General features: G+C 41.5%; 1 protein-coding gene across 1 annotated transcript in view; it reads left to right on the forward strand.

The window, feature by feature from the left end:
• Positions 1–4,525: 4,525 nt before the first annotated feature.
• The window catches only part of LOC111965680 (vascular endothelial growth factor receptor kdr-like), a 74,246-nt gene continuing 61,488 nt past the window's right edge, over positions 4,526–17,283 (forward strand). Inside the window, exons 1-2 of the mRNA XM_023989893.2 lie at positions 4,526–5,099; positions 16,401–16,488. Of these exons, the coding sequence (XP_023845661.1) occupies positions 5,039–5,099; positions 16,401–16,488 (149 nt within the window). The 5' untranslated portion in view covers positions 4,526–5,038. The remainder of the gene's footprint in view (positions 5,100–16,400; positions 16,489–17,283) is intronic.

The raw sequence follows: 17,283 nt of genomic DNA on the forward strand, positions 1-17,283 counted from the left end.
AGAGACACTGTTGTGCCTTCTTCACCACTGTGTTGTTGTGGTGGAACCATTTCTGGTCCTCAGTGATGTGCACGCCAAGGAGCTTTTGACTCTCTCCACTGAAACCCTGTCAATGTGGATGGGGGTGTGCTCCCTCTTCTGTCTCTTGGCACTCCTTGTTTTTTTTTACGTTGAGGGAGAGCTTATTTTCCTGGCACTACTCTGCCAGGGCACTAACCTCCTCCCGGTAGGCTGTCTCATTGTTCTTTGTAATCAGGCCTACCACTGTCGTGTTGTCAGCAAACTTGATGATAGAATTGGAGTCATACGTAGCCATGGGTGACCAGGGAGTACAGGACGGGGCCGAGCACACACCCCTGTGGGGCCCCCGTGTTGCAGATCAGCTTGGTGGAGATGTTGTTGCTTACCCTCATCACCTGGGGTCGGCCCCTTAGGAAGTCTAGGACCCAGTTGCACAGGGATGAGTTCAGACACAGGGCCCTGAGCTTAGTGACAAGCTTGGATGGCACTATGGTATTGAAAGCAGAGCTGCAGTCGTTGAACAGCATTCTCACATAGGTATCCCTCTTGTCCAGGTGGGATAGGGTAGTGTGCAGTGCAATGGTGATTGCGTCATCCGTGGATCTGTTGGGGCAGTACGCAGATTTTTGTGGGTCTAGGGTGTCGGGCAAGGTGGAGGTTTGAGGTTTTATTTATTCGCACCAAAGAAAATAAGTGAAAGACAAAACAGTACAGATTTTTTTTTTTTTACTGGTAAAAACGGTGTGCAGGTGAAGTTGGAAGCCCAAAAGGGCTTATATGAAAACCACACCACAAATATAAGTATATAAAAAAAAGTTTGTTCAATCAGTTAAAAAAGCATATTAATTATAATTGTGCATGATATACTCAGTATGCAAGAAAAAACTACATGGGGGGGATTATTGGGTAGTTTGGTTTATCAGGCTCACCCCGTCTTCACTTGAAGTTATTGAGGGATGATGAGGTTTTGGCAATGTGAAGATAAGAATTCCAGAGTATGGTACCTCTGTATCTGATAGAGAATGGACTATGTGGGGAGGGTGAAGGTTATCACAGTGTCTTGTGTTATATAGATGGATTTCAGAATTAACCTGGAAGAATCAATTGAAGGGTTTAGGTAAACTGTCTGGGAGGTATGAGTATTTGTAGATGACAGTCCATAATTGGCATACATTAATGTCGTAAATAGACAAGATATTGAGTTTCTTAAACCAAGGTGTAGATGTACCCAGGTAATTAGAGGAGGTGGCTAGTCTTGCACATGTATTTTGTATGGTGAGTAATTTGTGTAGGTAGGAGGCATATGTACTAGCCCAGATAATATCACAGTAAATGAGATATGGGTAAGTAGAGTTAGGAAGCAATCATAATGAACCAAACCACTAATCTTGATGATGATACCAACATATTTCATCACTTTACTGCAGTCAAACTGAATATGATCTTTCCAGGATAACTTTTCATCAYTTAGAACTCAGAGGAATCTAGTGGATTTCACTTGTCCATTTCATTTCCACCAATTGAGATTCTGGCTCTTTATTTTTATTTTTTACAATATTTTGTATTTTTACTAGTGAATACAATAAAGTTGGATTTTTTTTACTTTTAAAAATAATTTGTTTATCTGGAATCATTTGGAAAATTTGGCCATACCAGAGTTGGCTTCAGAAATTAGTAAATCAAAATTCTTGTGTGATAAAATCAAATTGTTATCATCAGCAAAGAGAATGGGAAGTACGGTAGAAGACACAGCAGCAAGGTCATTGATATACTGTAGATTAGGAATAACAAAGTGACATGATCCTTGACTAGCCTCTCAAAGCACTTCATGATTACAGAGGTGAGTGCTACGGGACCATAGTCATTTAGTTCAGTTACCTTAGCTTGTTTGGGTACAGGAACAATGGTGGACATCTTGAAGCACATAGGGACAACAGACTGGGATATTGAGAGGTGGAATATGTCCATACATTCCATCCAGCTGGTCTACGCATGCACTAAGGACGAAGCTCGAGATACCGTACCGGCCGGCAGCCTTGCAAGGGTTAAAACGCTTAAAAATTAAATCGGAGCCCACATCTCTAGGTTATCGTTTTGCTTGAATCTCAAATTGTCAGTTAGGCCGAATTAACTTTTTCTATAATAGCTTTGTTTTTTTACGAAACTATTTTGTAAATGAAATGAAATGTAAACTTAGAGCTGAAAAATAAAATCCACTGTTCTTTCTAATTTCCAATGTAAACTTTTGGTGCAATTCTATTTTACACCCACAAGATGGTGTCTGATACTGGAGCAATGAATAGCCTATCAACGTATCCTGTGTATACTCTGAACCATAATACAGTATATTGAGAGGACTATGTAAGCTAATAAAGATGTAATGAGGATAATAAACTCTTAACAATTGATTTTCATATAATAGTCTTGACATAGCCTACATAAAATGCAATTCCCGATAAAGCCTAATCCCAGTCAAGGCTACAACAGGTAAAAGTTACATATTAATCAGAGATGATTGTTGGATGATGCGATGTAAACATCAATCAAAACAAACTGAGCATAACCCCAGGACCAGGACACGGTGTAGCACACTGCATACGTCAGACGATTTTCCAGCCTCCTGTACCATCGTATGCGAGGGATCTTTTGAATAGGGGGTATCGTTTACATTCTATATCCATCATGGTCCTTTGGTCACCGACGGTCAGGGCCTGCCTGAAGAAAGTCTTTGTTGCTGCTACCACTCCTTTCACTAAGCCTTTATTGTTGGGTCAAAGGAAAGACGGCAAGCTGCGTGTGTAGAACTGACCAGGCCCTCTTATTGTGTTTCGTAGGCTACAACAGATTCTAAAATAAAACGTCTTAAAACCTCACCTCTTTCAGCTCTCCGCTTCCAGCAATTGTTCCTGCCTGAGTCTTATCTAGCTTCCCTCCCAGTCCAAGGGGAATGTGCCCTCACTGCCCTGCTCTCTGAAGACTCACTCTATCATATGAGTGAACACACTATACATAAACTGGAGGCATGCTAGGTGGAACACGACAGGCACATGACCAGTCACAAACTGATGTCTCGTGCTCAGGATGGAACAAAAGGTAAATGGTGTGATAAAGATTGTTTCATTATATTATGAAGTCAGTTACTTACAAAGTGTATATCCTGCCCTCTTTCCGTCTCCATTCTTTACAGTCAGTGAGATGTCGCTGTTTAGGCCTACTCGACACTGAGTTGATTTCTCAGGTATTCTTTCAACCTTTTTTTTTATTGACACATTTAAAAATGAAAAAGTAAACATAAAAGTTACTTCAGGCCAGGGTACTCATCTTATCAATTCTTGATGAATGATTGACTTCATGTGTGTCAGTAAAAGTGATTTATCATGCATTTCTGGGCATATTATTCACCTTCAATAATCTGGTGTCACGTTTATGATGAATTCCTCATATCTAGTTAAGTCATCATGGTTTATGATGTGCAGAATGAATCGCACACACTTTCACAGAAAAATGGCATGACTCCCACTACAAGTCGAGCTTGATCAATTATTTCCCATGTTCTCAAGAAGAATGATGTGGAAGAATGGTGTTCTCCACAGACAGCAGAGTGAGTAGTGGGCCTCACCTATCAGTTGTCCAGGGGCCACTAGGGAACACATGCAGCCCAGTTTGGATCTGCGGTACTGCGCTGCTGCTTGAGTTGTGATGGGCAGAAAGGTGAGGCAGGATATTCTTATTTACAGTACCTGCCACAGAGAGCTGCCAATATAATTTGTTGCATTGATGGAGGAAAACAGTCTGCTGCACATCCACACACCATGGGGTGCTGCTTGGGAACAGTGGACTCACGCCACGCACAGAGGATTATTTACATTTGATATAAAAAGCTGTATATCCTGTTTCCAAAGTTAAAAATAAATCAAAACAAATATTTATTCTAAGAATTCGAACCGATATTTCCCCTTTGAAAAACCCCACCACATGCTGGTTTCCCCAGACCAGATCATCTCTACTTTTAGACACTAGGTTTACTATTTTTAATTGATCAAGGTCAAGTAGGCTGTTTTGCATTCTCTTCATGCAACGTTGTGACTTGTATTGGGCAATGAAGGGCTGTGTAAATTGTTGAATTGTGAAACAGTGAATTCAAGAGTTGAAATGTAGTATAATGTTGATGTTGCACTAAATGGGTAAATTATGTTTGGCTGATTCATTTCATATCTTTATTTTCCTGTCAGTGAAGTCTTGGAAAAGTTTTTCAAGTCATTCAAAACCTTAAGCGATAAAACTGTTTGATGTAGCAAAGATGGTGCCAATACCGTCATCAATACATATTAAATATAATGTAGGCTATTTACATGTCATATTAGTGAAATTAAAATGCTGAAAGTGTTTCTAGAACTGAAAACTGTCACAGCAGTTTGTCCTGAACAAGTGACGTTGCATACTTCCTTTGTTTTTCAGTATAAAGACACAAACGGCCATGCACTGCAAGCAGTGCTGAGTACGAGTACCGAAGCGGATGAGAAATTCTTTCAGACAGTTGCGCATTAATTAGTCTGCACTACGTTGTTCAGAGGATGTATGGTTGATTTTTCTCTGTGTTTTGTTTATTTAAAATTTGTAGCCTTTTGTTATCGTGTACAGAATATTTTAGGAATCAGGCACTTTGTGGCAACGCTTGTTCAAATTCAATCCAATCAGTTCCAAGGAAGGAGGGATACTGTCGCGCGGGTCGCACCTGCCCTCGGGGACTGCTCTCATCTGTCTCTTCAATTGGAACCAAAACTGCGCTGGGGAGCTGTCCTGCAAAACAAGCTATGGGATACAAGGAAAACTGCTGAGTTTCTTAGATTTTGATCTAAGGATTTTTGGGATTAAAAACTAAAGGGAATTTGTCATATCACTTTTGGACTATTAGACCTAGCTGCGAATTTTCTCCGTTTTCATCCTCAGCCATCACTTTTGGCTCTTCCTTGGGATTGATTTTATTGAAYTAGGCCTATCATCTGTGGTCGACAGAATGGCCCCGCTCGACTGCGCGAAACTGTCAATCCTCCTTCATTTGATCACATATATAACCGGTAAGAATGATTCCATATTTATCCAGAGATGGTTTATCCAAAAGTATTATTTGGTTATGCGAGTTGGACCTCCAGTATAATTTCGTTACTTAATGCCCCCATATTTGGTGATTTATTACCCTGTCAAATATGAATAATTGAAGATTYATTTTCACGTTTAGTCTGTCATTTTGCTGGTATGCAGCCTATTAATAAGTAGATTGTATTTTTTTTATTCAAGAGTTTGAAGACATAAACTCATTTTGTTTTGGAATGGACACTTTACGACATAGGTTTATGAGGTGATCATTATCAAGGATAATCCTGTTTAAATCATGACCATATCACACAATCCAACTAAGTTAAAATGAAAATACCCCTCTTCTTTCTTGGAATTAAAATTCCATGTCGTTGAAATGCAGTTATTATGGTAATTCAAGTTAATTTAAAGGTTGAGGTTCTGCCAATTAGGAATCCATACAGGTATGGACATTGCAGTTCATCTTGTCACCAGTAGATGTCACTTTCCATTGAAGTGAGGATTTAGCCTAATTGAGTACCGGCTACTGTGGTGTTTGTTTTACCTTAGTGAGTTTATGACCTATACCTATGAGTTTATTATCACCTATACCTTTCACCTATTACCTCARTAGTTGACTGTTCTCAATTAATCTCAAATGAGTTCATTCAGATTGATCGTTTTTGTGTAAAATGTACTGGATATTGGTGAAATTATGTCGGATGTGTTACTGAAAACTCGGCCCCTGGAAGAGGGGAAATTAATTTGAAAACAGAACCAGTGTTTCAGTTATGATGAAAATATGTGTTCTAGCATTGTTATCATGTGGATCTCCTGAGTCAAAGGTTGTTCAACATCTTGAGAATAGAATGTATGTTTCACAAAGCAAGCCACGTTGTTATAACTTGGCAGCCCCAGGATCGTGATGCCTCTCCACGTAAACAAAATGGAGCAGAAAAGGTGGATGTTTCTCTAGATTGTGTCTTTCCCGGTGTGCTACACAGATATGTCTTCCTCTCCATGTCCAAATAAACATGACATCCAAGCAGAGGAAATGCTGCCCCCATCTATCTCCTCCATCCCCTGTTACTTTTTTAGTGTCTAGCTTTGTCTACAATGTTTCCAAATAGATTTCCTTCACTGTCCACAAGCGGAGCGTGGGAAAGACACAAGGAGGAAGCGGATAGAGGGGCAGGAGGCACGCTGGTATTGTTCTGGCCAGTAGAAGTCACGGAAAAGTGACACGCTACCTGAGAAAATATTCCTTCCCGGACCTCCTTACGCTCACAGTCAACCACCAATGTATGTCAAGCCCCAATCTCAAGACAATGGGGAGGAGGAAAGGGAGACAATTTCTGCATGGTGATTGGCTGTATGGTAGGGCCATTAATAGTAAATGGCGTCTAAAGACAGGGATGGGGAGAGGTTTGGTCAGATGGACAGGTACATTACCACAGCAATTGGGGGGGTGGTGATTTGTCCACTACAAATAATCTGAAATAAACCCAACTAAGTTGAAAACAGGCATTTATTCCTTATTGTGCTGGTGATGTGACTTTGTTTAGTATTGAGAGTCATTGAGATTGTTGGTGGATTTGTAAGGCACTGCTAGAGATATGTGAAATAAGAGGCGTTGATTATAGATGCTTGAAATTGGTAAATCCTCTTTCCTATCGCAAAAAGCAAACACTAACATTGATACATTGTATTTGTTACCCAACTCTCTCCAGATCAAAGCGGATCCTTATTAGGCCTTACCTGTCAACCCCATTTAACCATTACATACCTGTCAACCCCATTTAACCATTACACACCTGTCAACCCCATTTAACCATTACATACCTGTCAACCCCATTTAACCATTACATACCTGTCAACCTCATTTAACCATTACATACCTGTCAACTCCATTTAACCATTACATACCTGTCAACCCCATTTAACCATTACCTACCTGTCAACCCCATTTAACCATTACATACCTGTCAACCCCATTTAACCATTACATACCTGTCAACCCCATTTAACCATTACATACCTGTCAACCNTACCTGTCAACCCCATTTAACCATTACATATCTGTCAACCCCATTTAACCATTACATACCTGTCAACCCCATTTAACCATTACATACCTGTCAACCCCATTTAACCATTGCATACCTGTCAACCCCATTTAACCATTACATACCTGTCAACCCCATTTAACCATTACATACCTGTCAACCCCATTTAACCATTACATTCCTGTCAAACCCATTTAACTGTTACATTCCTGTCAAACCCATTTAACTGTTACATTCCTTATGACTCATTCAATGATAGAGAGGTCAAGTAAAAAATTATTAGCACATATTTTACTCTGAGTGGTATATGTGACTGCTTTTGATTTAGCGCAAGGCATGAGTCCAGCGCTTCTCTCCTCCTCAGCCCGCTGGCACTATCTTAAGCCTGATGGCTCTGACAGCCAGAGAGTTCCTTCCTGCAGCAGCTCTTTGCTCGGGACCATGAAAACAGAGCTTTATTTGATGTAACTGTCTTGTGTTCAGATAATACAAGTTCTCCCTCCACCAGTACAGTGATAGGGTGTGTGCACTACGCAGTAAAGTTGGACTATGCATTACAACCATGTTTAACCCCACTTTGTCTATTACCGTGGCTATTTCTCGTGGGATAATACAATCTCTCTTGGGATTGTTGCCTATCATCACATTGATGGGAACAGAACGTTCAGATGGGAACTATCTCAATCACCTTCAGAAATGATGCTTGACACTGCCCATCTGCTGGAAGGTCAGACCCAGAGCAGGGTTGTGGTTGGGAAACTAGAACAGATTCATATGAGTCAGGGAGTTTATGGCATGCTTTTGACACCCACGCCACATTTAATGGAGACCTAGAGGACAGTAGGGTTCCGCTGACCATAAGTCATTGACTGAATCACACAAAATTAGATGAGGGAAGGGGAAGTGGTGAGAAAACTCTTCAAACCAAAACGGGATCTAAGTTTCTTAGTTTTCAGCCACAAAACCACAAATCCTAAACAAAATCAAAGTCTTTGCCTATCCATTTCAGCCGCTTAGTTATTAAAGGGAATAACTGAGAGGATCAAATGTAACATTATCCAAACGTGCACTTCACTGGCCTCACATCTCCCTTAACTTTGTTTCCAATTCAAACAACCTGTTCCAAAAGTCAGCCCATAGTGTCAAATGGAAACTCCATGGTCCAGTGTGCCTTTTGAAGCTGTTTCTCTGGGTTAAGGAGTGTGATGTTCCAGTTAAGTTGATTTAAAATATATTTTTTCTCCCCTCTGTGGGCACTTGAGATGGCCAATGGGAGTGATAGGGAGAGGTCATCTAAGTTCAAAGGGAGCTCATCCCTCACCAACGGTATGTCCGTGTCATGCAGACTACATACCTACACACACACATACTCACACCAAGCATCTCTGTTTCTCCCTGATGAGCTAGACTGCTGCCAACATATCCACCAATGTGGTGTTATTCCAAGGTGAAATATTAACTCAGCTGTTGGTGTTGGCAGGTTTCCTTAGCTCTCGTACCTCTCTTGTGCGTGATGGATTCTTGGATTGGGAGACTTCTAACTGCACAGCAGAAGCACTTCAGTTGAATCTGGACATTTTACATTCAGGGATCAGTTGTTATCGCTGTTATTAACAGTGATGATAGCAGCATCCCCCTCTATAAGACATATATCTTTCTTGCTGAGCCAGCAATATATTTTATATTAACCCCTTCATGTGATTTAAATTTCAAGGACCTTCTGTCCACCAGCCAGTCGTAATCTCACATGTTATGGAACAAGAATCCTCCTGGCTTACACATTGGAAGAGCTCGTAGGAATCTCGTTATACAGGATATTCCTATAGTTAGCCACATTTTATTCTGTATTACCAGGAAAAGCTGACTGGCCACCCATTGTCCTTTATTCTGCCTTTTTAAAGGAGATGCAGGGACATTCTGTCTCCAAGGGGTAATCTACGGGCTAATAAAAAAGTAACTCTCTTTTACTGTTGTCTTAACCAAATTGTTGACAAAGTGCAGTGATTTCTGAAGGACCCATATTGTTGACAAAGTGCAGTGATTTCTGAAGGACCCATATTGTTGACAAAGTGTAGTGATCTTCTGAAGGACCCATATTGTTGACAAGTGAGTGATTTCTGAAGGACCATATTGTTGACAAAGTGCAGTGATTTCTGAAGGACCATATTGTTGACAAAGTGCAGTGATTTCTGAAGGACCCATATTGTTGACAAAGTGCAGTGATTTCTGAAGGACCCATATTGTTGAAACAAGTGCAGTGATTTCTGAAGGACCCATATTGTTGACAAAGTGCAGTGATTTCTGAAGGACCCATATTGTTGACAAAGTGCAGTGATTTCTGAAGGACCCATATTGTTGACAAAGTGAGTGATTTCTGAAGGACCCATATTGTTGACAAGGTGCAGTGGGATTTCTGAAGGACACATATTGTTGACAAAGTGCAGTGATTTCTGAAGGACCCATATTGTTGACAAAGTGCAGTGATTTCTGAAGGACCCAGTGTGAGAGTGTATTCTCAACACATGAGGAGAAACTCTAACTGCACAGAAAGAGTAGTAGTAGTAGCAACTTATTTTGTCAGGGGGTCCCAACTCTTGTCAATGTTTTCAGCTCTCTGTTGTAAATCTGCCACCAGAGCATAGAAAATCTTGTGAGTTTGTCTTTCTGTGTGTTTGTTCTGACATACTCAACCTAAAGACAACTCACAAAATACCACTGTCTCAGATCAACATCGCAGTGGGATGGCTGTATCGTCACGCCATGAGGCAATGAATATAACAGTGCAGGACAAGTTAACCCCAATGTAACCTCACAATCAATTATAGGCCACCAACTGTGAGCCAGTAAAGCCTTGAAATTAATAATGGAATATTTTAAGTTCCTTGTTTGGGAAATTCACAGTAGTGTTAAAGCCAGTTGCTTAAACTAAATATATTGTGAAAAATGTGTGCAAATGTTATAATGTGCCATTGAGGTATAAAATGGTGGCCCAGTGCGGTACAGGAAGCCAGTGATCATGTCGGTGGAAACTGATTGACTATAGCTGGCTGCTGTTATGCTACTCTGCTGTATCCATGGACACACTGCAGCGAATATGACTCACAAGCCTCTGTCCTTTCTCTTTTATAAAGGAGTGTCCCCCCCCACCATCCTCTCTCTGCCCTTTGTTCCCCATGTTGGACTTACAAAGAGATGGAGTGGCAAGGTTAAACGAGGGAGTCATTATTCCTCATTGTTGTTTTTGCCTTGAAAACCCCAAAATATATCCTCTCACCCTCACTCCAGAGACTGCCTTACTGGTATATGGTAGGACGGGAAGCACACAGAGACATGAGGGAATTCCATACATTATTCCCAGCACTTTAAAGAGGAAGAGAGAGAGAACGAGAGAAAGTGAGAGTCTGAATGTGGCAGTAGCCAGGCAGTCCAGGCTAGTTGCCAACAGCTCGTGTGTAAAACTGCGTAATAAAATCCCATTATTATGGTATGAGATGACTGTGTTTGGGAGGAAATCCCCAGTCCAAACCCTTAAGCGGCATCATATTGGGTTCAGCAGCAGTTTCTTACCTAAATGATTTAACATCAAATCAAATTGTATTTGTCACATGCTTGGTAAATAACAGGTTTAGACTAACAGTGAAATGCTTACTGACGGGTCCTTTCCAATAATGCAGAGAGAAAAATATATATAGTAGATAAGAATAACAACAGGAATAAATAAAAATGTAATAACACCAGGAATAAATAGAAATGTAATAACACCAGGAATAAATTGAAATGTAATAACACCAGGAATAAATAGAAACGTAATGACACCAGGCATAAATAGAAATGTAATAACACCAGGCATAAATAGAAATGTAATAACACCAGGAATAAATAGAAATGTAATAACACCAGGAATAAATACACAATGAGAAATTATAACTTGGCTATATACCCAGGGTACCAGTACCGAGTCGATTAGCACGGTAATTGAGGAAGATATGTAAATATTGGTAGAGATGAAGTGGCTAGGCAACGGGATAGATAATAAACAGTAACAGCAGCGTAAGAGAAGAGTCAAAAGAGATTAGTGCAAAAAGGGTCAATGCAAATATTCCAGGTAGCTGTTGGTTAACTATTTAACTAACTATTTAGCAGTCTTATGGCTTGGGGGTAGAAGCTGTTCAGCATCCTGTTGGTTCCAGACTTGGTGCATCGGTACCGCTTGCAGTGCTGTAGCAGATAACAGTCTATGACTTGGGTGACTGGTATAGAGGTCCTGGATCGCAGGGAGCTCGGCCCCAGTGATTTACTGGGCCGTACGCATTATCCACTGTAGCGCCTTGTGGTCGGATGCCAGTTGCCATACCAAGCGGTGATGCATCCAATCAAGATGCTCTCAATGGTGCAGCTATAGAACCTTTTGAGGATCTGAGAGCCCATGTCTAATCTTTTTAGCCTCCTGATGTGGAAGAGGCGTTGTTGTGCCCTCTTCATGACTGTGTTGATGTGTTTGGACCATTGATAGATCTTTAGTGATGTGGACACCAAAGAACTTGAAGCTCTCAACCCGCTCCACTACAGCTCCGTCGATGTGAATGGGGGCGTGCTAGGCCCTCCGTTTCCTGTAGTCCACAATCAGCTCCTTTGTCTTGCTGACGTTGAGGGAGAGGTTGTTGTCCTGGCACCACACTGCCAGGTCTCTGACCTTCTCCCTGTAGGCTGTCTCATAGTCGTCGGTGATCAGGCCTACCATCGTCATGCCATCTGCAAACTTAATGATGATGTTGGAGTTGTGCCGAGTCGATTCCCCCACGCAGTCGTGGGGGAACAGGGAGTACAGGAGGGGACTAAGCACGCACCCCTGAGGGGCCTCTGTGTTGATGGTCAGTGTGGCGGATGTGTTGTTGCCAACCCTCACCACCATGGGGCAGCCCATCAGGAAGTCTAGGATTCAATTGCAGAGGGAGGTGTTTAATCCCAGGGTCAGTGGTGTAAAGTACTTAACAAAAAATGCTTTAAAGTACTACTTAAGTATTTTGGGGGGTATCTGTATTTTACTATGTATATTTTTTTGACAACTTTTAATTTTACTTCACAACATTCCTGAAGAAAATGATGTACCTTTTACTCGATACATTTTTCCTGATAACCAAAAGTACTCGTTACATTTTGAATGCTTAGCAGTACAGGAAAATGGTCCAATTTACGCACTTATCAAGAGAACATCCCTGGTCATCCCTACTACCTCTGATCTGGTGGACTCACTAAATGCTTCATTTGTAAATAATGTCTGAGTGTTGGACTGTGCCCCTGGCTATCCATAAATAAAAATAACACAAACATTGTGCCTTCTGGCTTTCTTAATATAAAGAATTTGAAATTATTTATACTTTTACTTTTACTTTTGATACTTAAGTATATTTAAAAACAAGTACTTTTAGATTTTTACCCAAGTAGTATTTTACTGGGTGACTTACATATTTACTTGAGTCATTTTCTATTAATGCATCTTTACTTTTACTCAAGTATGACAATTGAGTACTTTTTCCACCACTGCCCAGGGTTCTTATCTTAATCATGAGATTGAAAGGCACGATGGTGTTGAACGCTGAGTTGTAGTCAATGAACAGCTCATGAGATAGTATTTGGATTACACAAGTGTCTGGCAGAAAACAGCTGAAACTATTTTGGGTGTTTTAAAGAGCACACTGATTTCCATGGGGACTAGACACAAAGATAGTATTTCGATTAGTTTAAAAACTATCAATTTGTCATTGTTTGGAGGCCTCGTTTGTTCTCTGACTAAATTTATGCTTTCCGTCTAGCTTGACCGCAAACACGTCCAAATAGAGCTTGGAATCCCAACCTTTTAAAAGCAAAAGTCCTTCCTGGAAGTGTAACGACCACACGTGTTTTCAAAACACAATGTCCTGTTCTTTGTTGTTTCCCCAGCTCTGCACAGAGGGAGGCTAGGGAATTATGAATGGAGGTCCCAGAGTAACACTACCAATGTCAACTGCTGTTTGAAAACTGTCACAAGAGCCCAACGCCAACCAGCAGTGAGCTAAATATGGCAACCCAGAGAGGCATCGGATAGTGGTTGCTCTCTCTCTCTTTTTTGTTTGTTCCATGCCTGTCCTCTTCTTTTATGGTTCCTAATGAGAACCAGGTCTTGGACCCTCTGAACTGAACCACCACAACAAGCACAATTTCTGGAATTTTTCAGGCGTTCCACTGGAGGAATGCGGTACACAGCTGTTCGGTGGGGGCGGGGGGACACAGGGCGGGCGGCTTGATGAGGGGTCTTTTTAAGTGGGAACCATCCATCTGTAGTTTGTTGCAGAGCAGAGCAGAGGGAACTGCCTGGTTTTAGGAGAAGAGTTTCCCTCCAGTGAGTGGTGAGGTCAGGTTGTAGTATGTAGTATGTAGTGTGTGTGTGTGTGTGTGGTGGGTGTGTGTGGTGTGTGTGTGTGTGTGTGTGTGTGTGGTGGTGTGTGTGTGTGTGTGTGTGTGTGTGTGTGTGTGTGTGTGTGTGTGTGTGTGTGTGTGTGTGTGTGTGTGTGTGTGTGTGTGTGTGTGTGTGTGTGTGTGAGTGAGTGAGTGAGAGACTGTGCATACAGTATGCTAAAAGCAAGTGGATCAAAGTGTGGAACAAATGTGGTGGAGTTTTTGAATGAGACTCAAGTTAGTATACCGGAGGTCATTTGTAGACAGTAAATAAAATAGTGATCGGGGAAATAAATCCATACAGTACATATCGCAATATTATTTTTGGACGATATTATATAGATAGTCGACTCCAATCCTACTGTAGGTAGTGTTAGCTAGCACTAGTCGGCTGTACCTGCACCAGAAATCCGSTATTTTTCATCCTGTAGCTTGTTCTCCATCTTCCTTCTAAATAGTGRGCCAACATGTTTTCAGCTTTGTTTCCCCTAACTGATCAAAACAAATCTTCTCGTGATCTCTCTTGTCTCTCTCCAGCAGACATATATAGTGAGAAAAATGTTTGCAACATCAAATCGCAATAAGATCGCAGTATAGGATCGCAATACATAGCGGCACCTAAGGATCATGATAATATCGTATCGTGAAGTCCCTGGCAATTCCCAGCCCTAGTAAATAAGACTTTTTAGGAATATATATATTATTTAAAGCATTAATGGACAACATATGAGCTTTAGGAAACATTAGCTTTATGCAGGACCGTTTCCTAGGAATCTCGGTGTGAGTACGTCCTTTTCGCTCAGCTGGTTTGAAATATGCACCGTCACATTCTTCAGGCCTTTGTTTATGTACACATCGATCCATCCATGTGTAAATACACACATGGGCAATAAGAAAAAAGTCATAACGACAGAGTCATAACGTGTTTGTCTGAAGATTGTGATCTCTGATTTAGGTTTAGCATAAGTAGAAGTATTAAAGAGAGCAATGTAGTATACTTAGACCCTATACTGTAGTACTCTGTCATACTGAGAGGAATGTTTTGATCACTTTAAAAACCTTTGACCACATCCCTTCCCCTCCAAATAACCTTGGACTCATACGAAACAATGATGTTATAACATTTTGGGGGGGGGAGTTGATATTGAGTGCCAACATTGGCATGGGCAGTTCATTCTTGGACAACAGCTGTTCAGACCCTCACAGTGAAACAAATCCGAACTCTGTGTACTTTTGATTGTGTGTGTGTTGTGTTCACGTGCATTTGTGTGTGTGTGTGTGTGTTTCTGGAGTCCACACAGGGAATTAGCCTGGTTGTGTAATTCCATTGACCGTCTGGATACTGTATGACTCAAGTAAAAGCTTCGCTGTAGATATCCGCTCTTAAAGAGAAAATGTAATGAACGTGTTTGCCTGGCGACCGGACTAAACCACAGGTTGTCAGTACACAAGCTGCTTGGGGAGTAGAGAGTCAAAAGAAGGAAATCACTTATGAGACCGTCACACCTCACGGACAGCAGAGAGAATGACAGTGCTTCCTATGCTGAGCACCGCGAGCAGCACCTATCAACAGCTTCAGCCAGGCCCAAACCCAACTGGGATTTTTAATCCACCGTTTCAACCTCCCCTTTTGTCGCTCTTCCCTACAAATGTAATAATAGCATACAGAGCATCAACAAGATCAGAGGTCAATAAAAAAGTACATCTGCCCAAATAAGTGTTATGAGAAAGAGAGGAAGAGAGAGAGAGTCCCCACCAAGCTAGATTGACTGATTGATCTGGAGGAAGTGCTTGTTGACATGTTGCAGGGCTCATCTGGGTCTGTCCGGTTCTCCCCAGTTGTGACTGACCCGTCTGGCTGGCTGAGGTGCACAGCTGCTCCCATGCCCCCCCCCCCCCCCCACTCTAACACACTCACATAGCTCATCACTACCAGACCAGACCAGTATCCTCCAGAGCCCTACCTACCGGACTGCACCGGAAACACCCCACCCTCCCATCCCAACCCTGACCCCTTCAAGCAGAGCACCACTTGCATAAGATCCAGCAGCAGAGTAGACCAGAACATGGGCTGCACTGACTCAGGGAAAATCCCAAGGAATTTGTCACACCACTAGTAAGTCAGACTGTAGGATTCTTGGCTGTAAATAGAGGCATGGTGTAATTTGCTTGACTGTAAATAGAGGCATGGTGTATTAGGTTGACTGTAAATAGAGGCATGGTATAAATTAGGTTGACTGTAAATAGAGGAATGGTGTAATTAGGTTGTCTGTAAATAGAGGCATTGTGTAATTAGGTTTGAACTGTAATAGAAGGCATGGTGTAATTAGGTTGACTGTAAATAGAGGCATGGTGTAATTAGGTTGACTGTAAATAGAGGCATGGTGTAATTAGGTTTTGACTGTAAATAGAGGAATGGTGTAATTAGGTTGACTGTAATAGAGGCATGGTGTAATTAGGTTGACTGTAATAGAGGCTGGTGTAATTAGGTTGACTGTAAATAGAGGCATGGTGTAATTAGGTTGACTGTAAATAGAGGCATGGTGTAATTAGGTTGACTGTAAATAGAGGAATGGTGTAATTAGGATGACTGTATACAGGCGTGGTGTAATTTGGTTGACTGTATAGAGGCCTGGTGTAATTTGGTTGACCGTAAATAGAGGCATGGTGTAATTTGTTGTTTACTGTAAGACAACTATGAAGCGACACTTTGAAATGCGCATTGTGTATTAATGTATCCACTGAGTGTGTTAGCCAATGTCTGAATGTGTGTGTGTGTGTGTGTGTGTGTGTGTTTTACAGGTCAGGTCAGCCTGCCGGCCCCTCTTCTGCTTCCCTCTGGGGACACACACCTTCGCCACACTGGGAAGTCACTCACCCTCACCTGCAGGTATGACACACATACACATACACCCACACACGCATACACATTCACACACACACATAAACAAACACACACACACATACCCACAAACAAACAAACACACACACACACATACTGAACCAACAAGTTCCCCAACAGAAAATATGTTTTAACTTACAGATGTAGGATCTTAATTTGAACCAGTTTGCTACAGCAGTAAAATAATCCCGCAGCAACAGGAAATGTGAATTATTATGTGGATTATAATTAATGAAAATTTTTGTAGGGGTTGATACATTTTTCTTAAGGGAAAATCAAGTCTGAAATTTCAAAGTGGAAATTACAAATACATTACACATTTAAAAGTACTGCATTGCAGGAAAGTTCTCATGCAACAGGGTGATCAAATTAATATTCTACATCTGTACTCTATAGGGCCCCATCACAAGAGTCAGGAGTTGTTCCTGCCCACACAACCAGACAAGGAAATACTTGTTTTTTACAACTCTGGGGTTTTCTTGGTTAGGTCATATGGACAGAACAAAAAAGTGTAAATGCCTTTTAAAATAGGCCATTCATTTTGATGATAGAGGTACGGGAAATAATCTGAACTCCCTGGCAAGCCTTACATCAACAATCCAAACGGTTCATGCCAACACCCCTCCCCTGTCATTTATTAGCTCCTGGTCCTGCTCCAGTGGTTGGCTGTTTTCTGGACTGCCAAGAAAGCCTGTCTGGCACCATTAGACAGCTAGGCCAGGATAAAGTAAGGAGAGGGAATGTAAAAGGGACTGCTGGAGCATCAAGACCGTCAGACCACAG

This window comes from Salvelinus sp. IW2-2015, linkage group LG6.2, assembly GCF_002910315.2.
Source record: "Salvelinus sp. IW2-2015 linkage group LG6.2, ASM291031v2, whole genome shotgun sequence".
Lineage (NCBI taxonomy): Eukaryota > Metazoa > Chordata > Actinopteri > Salmoniformes > Salmonidae > Salvelinus > Salvelinus sp. IW2-2015.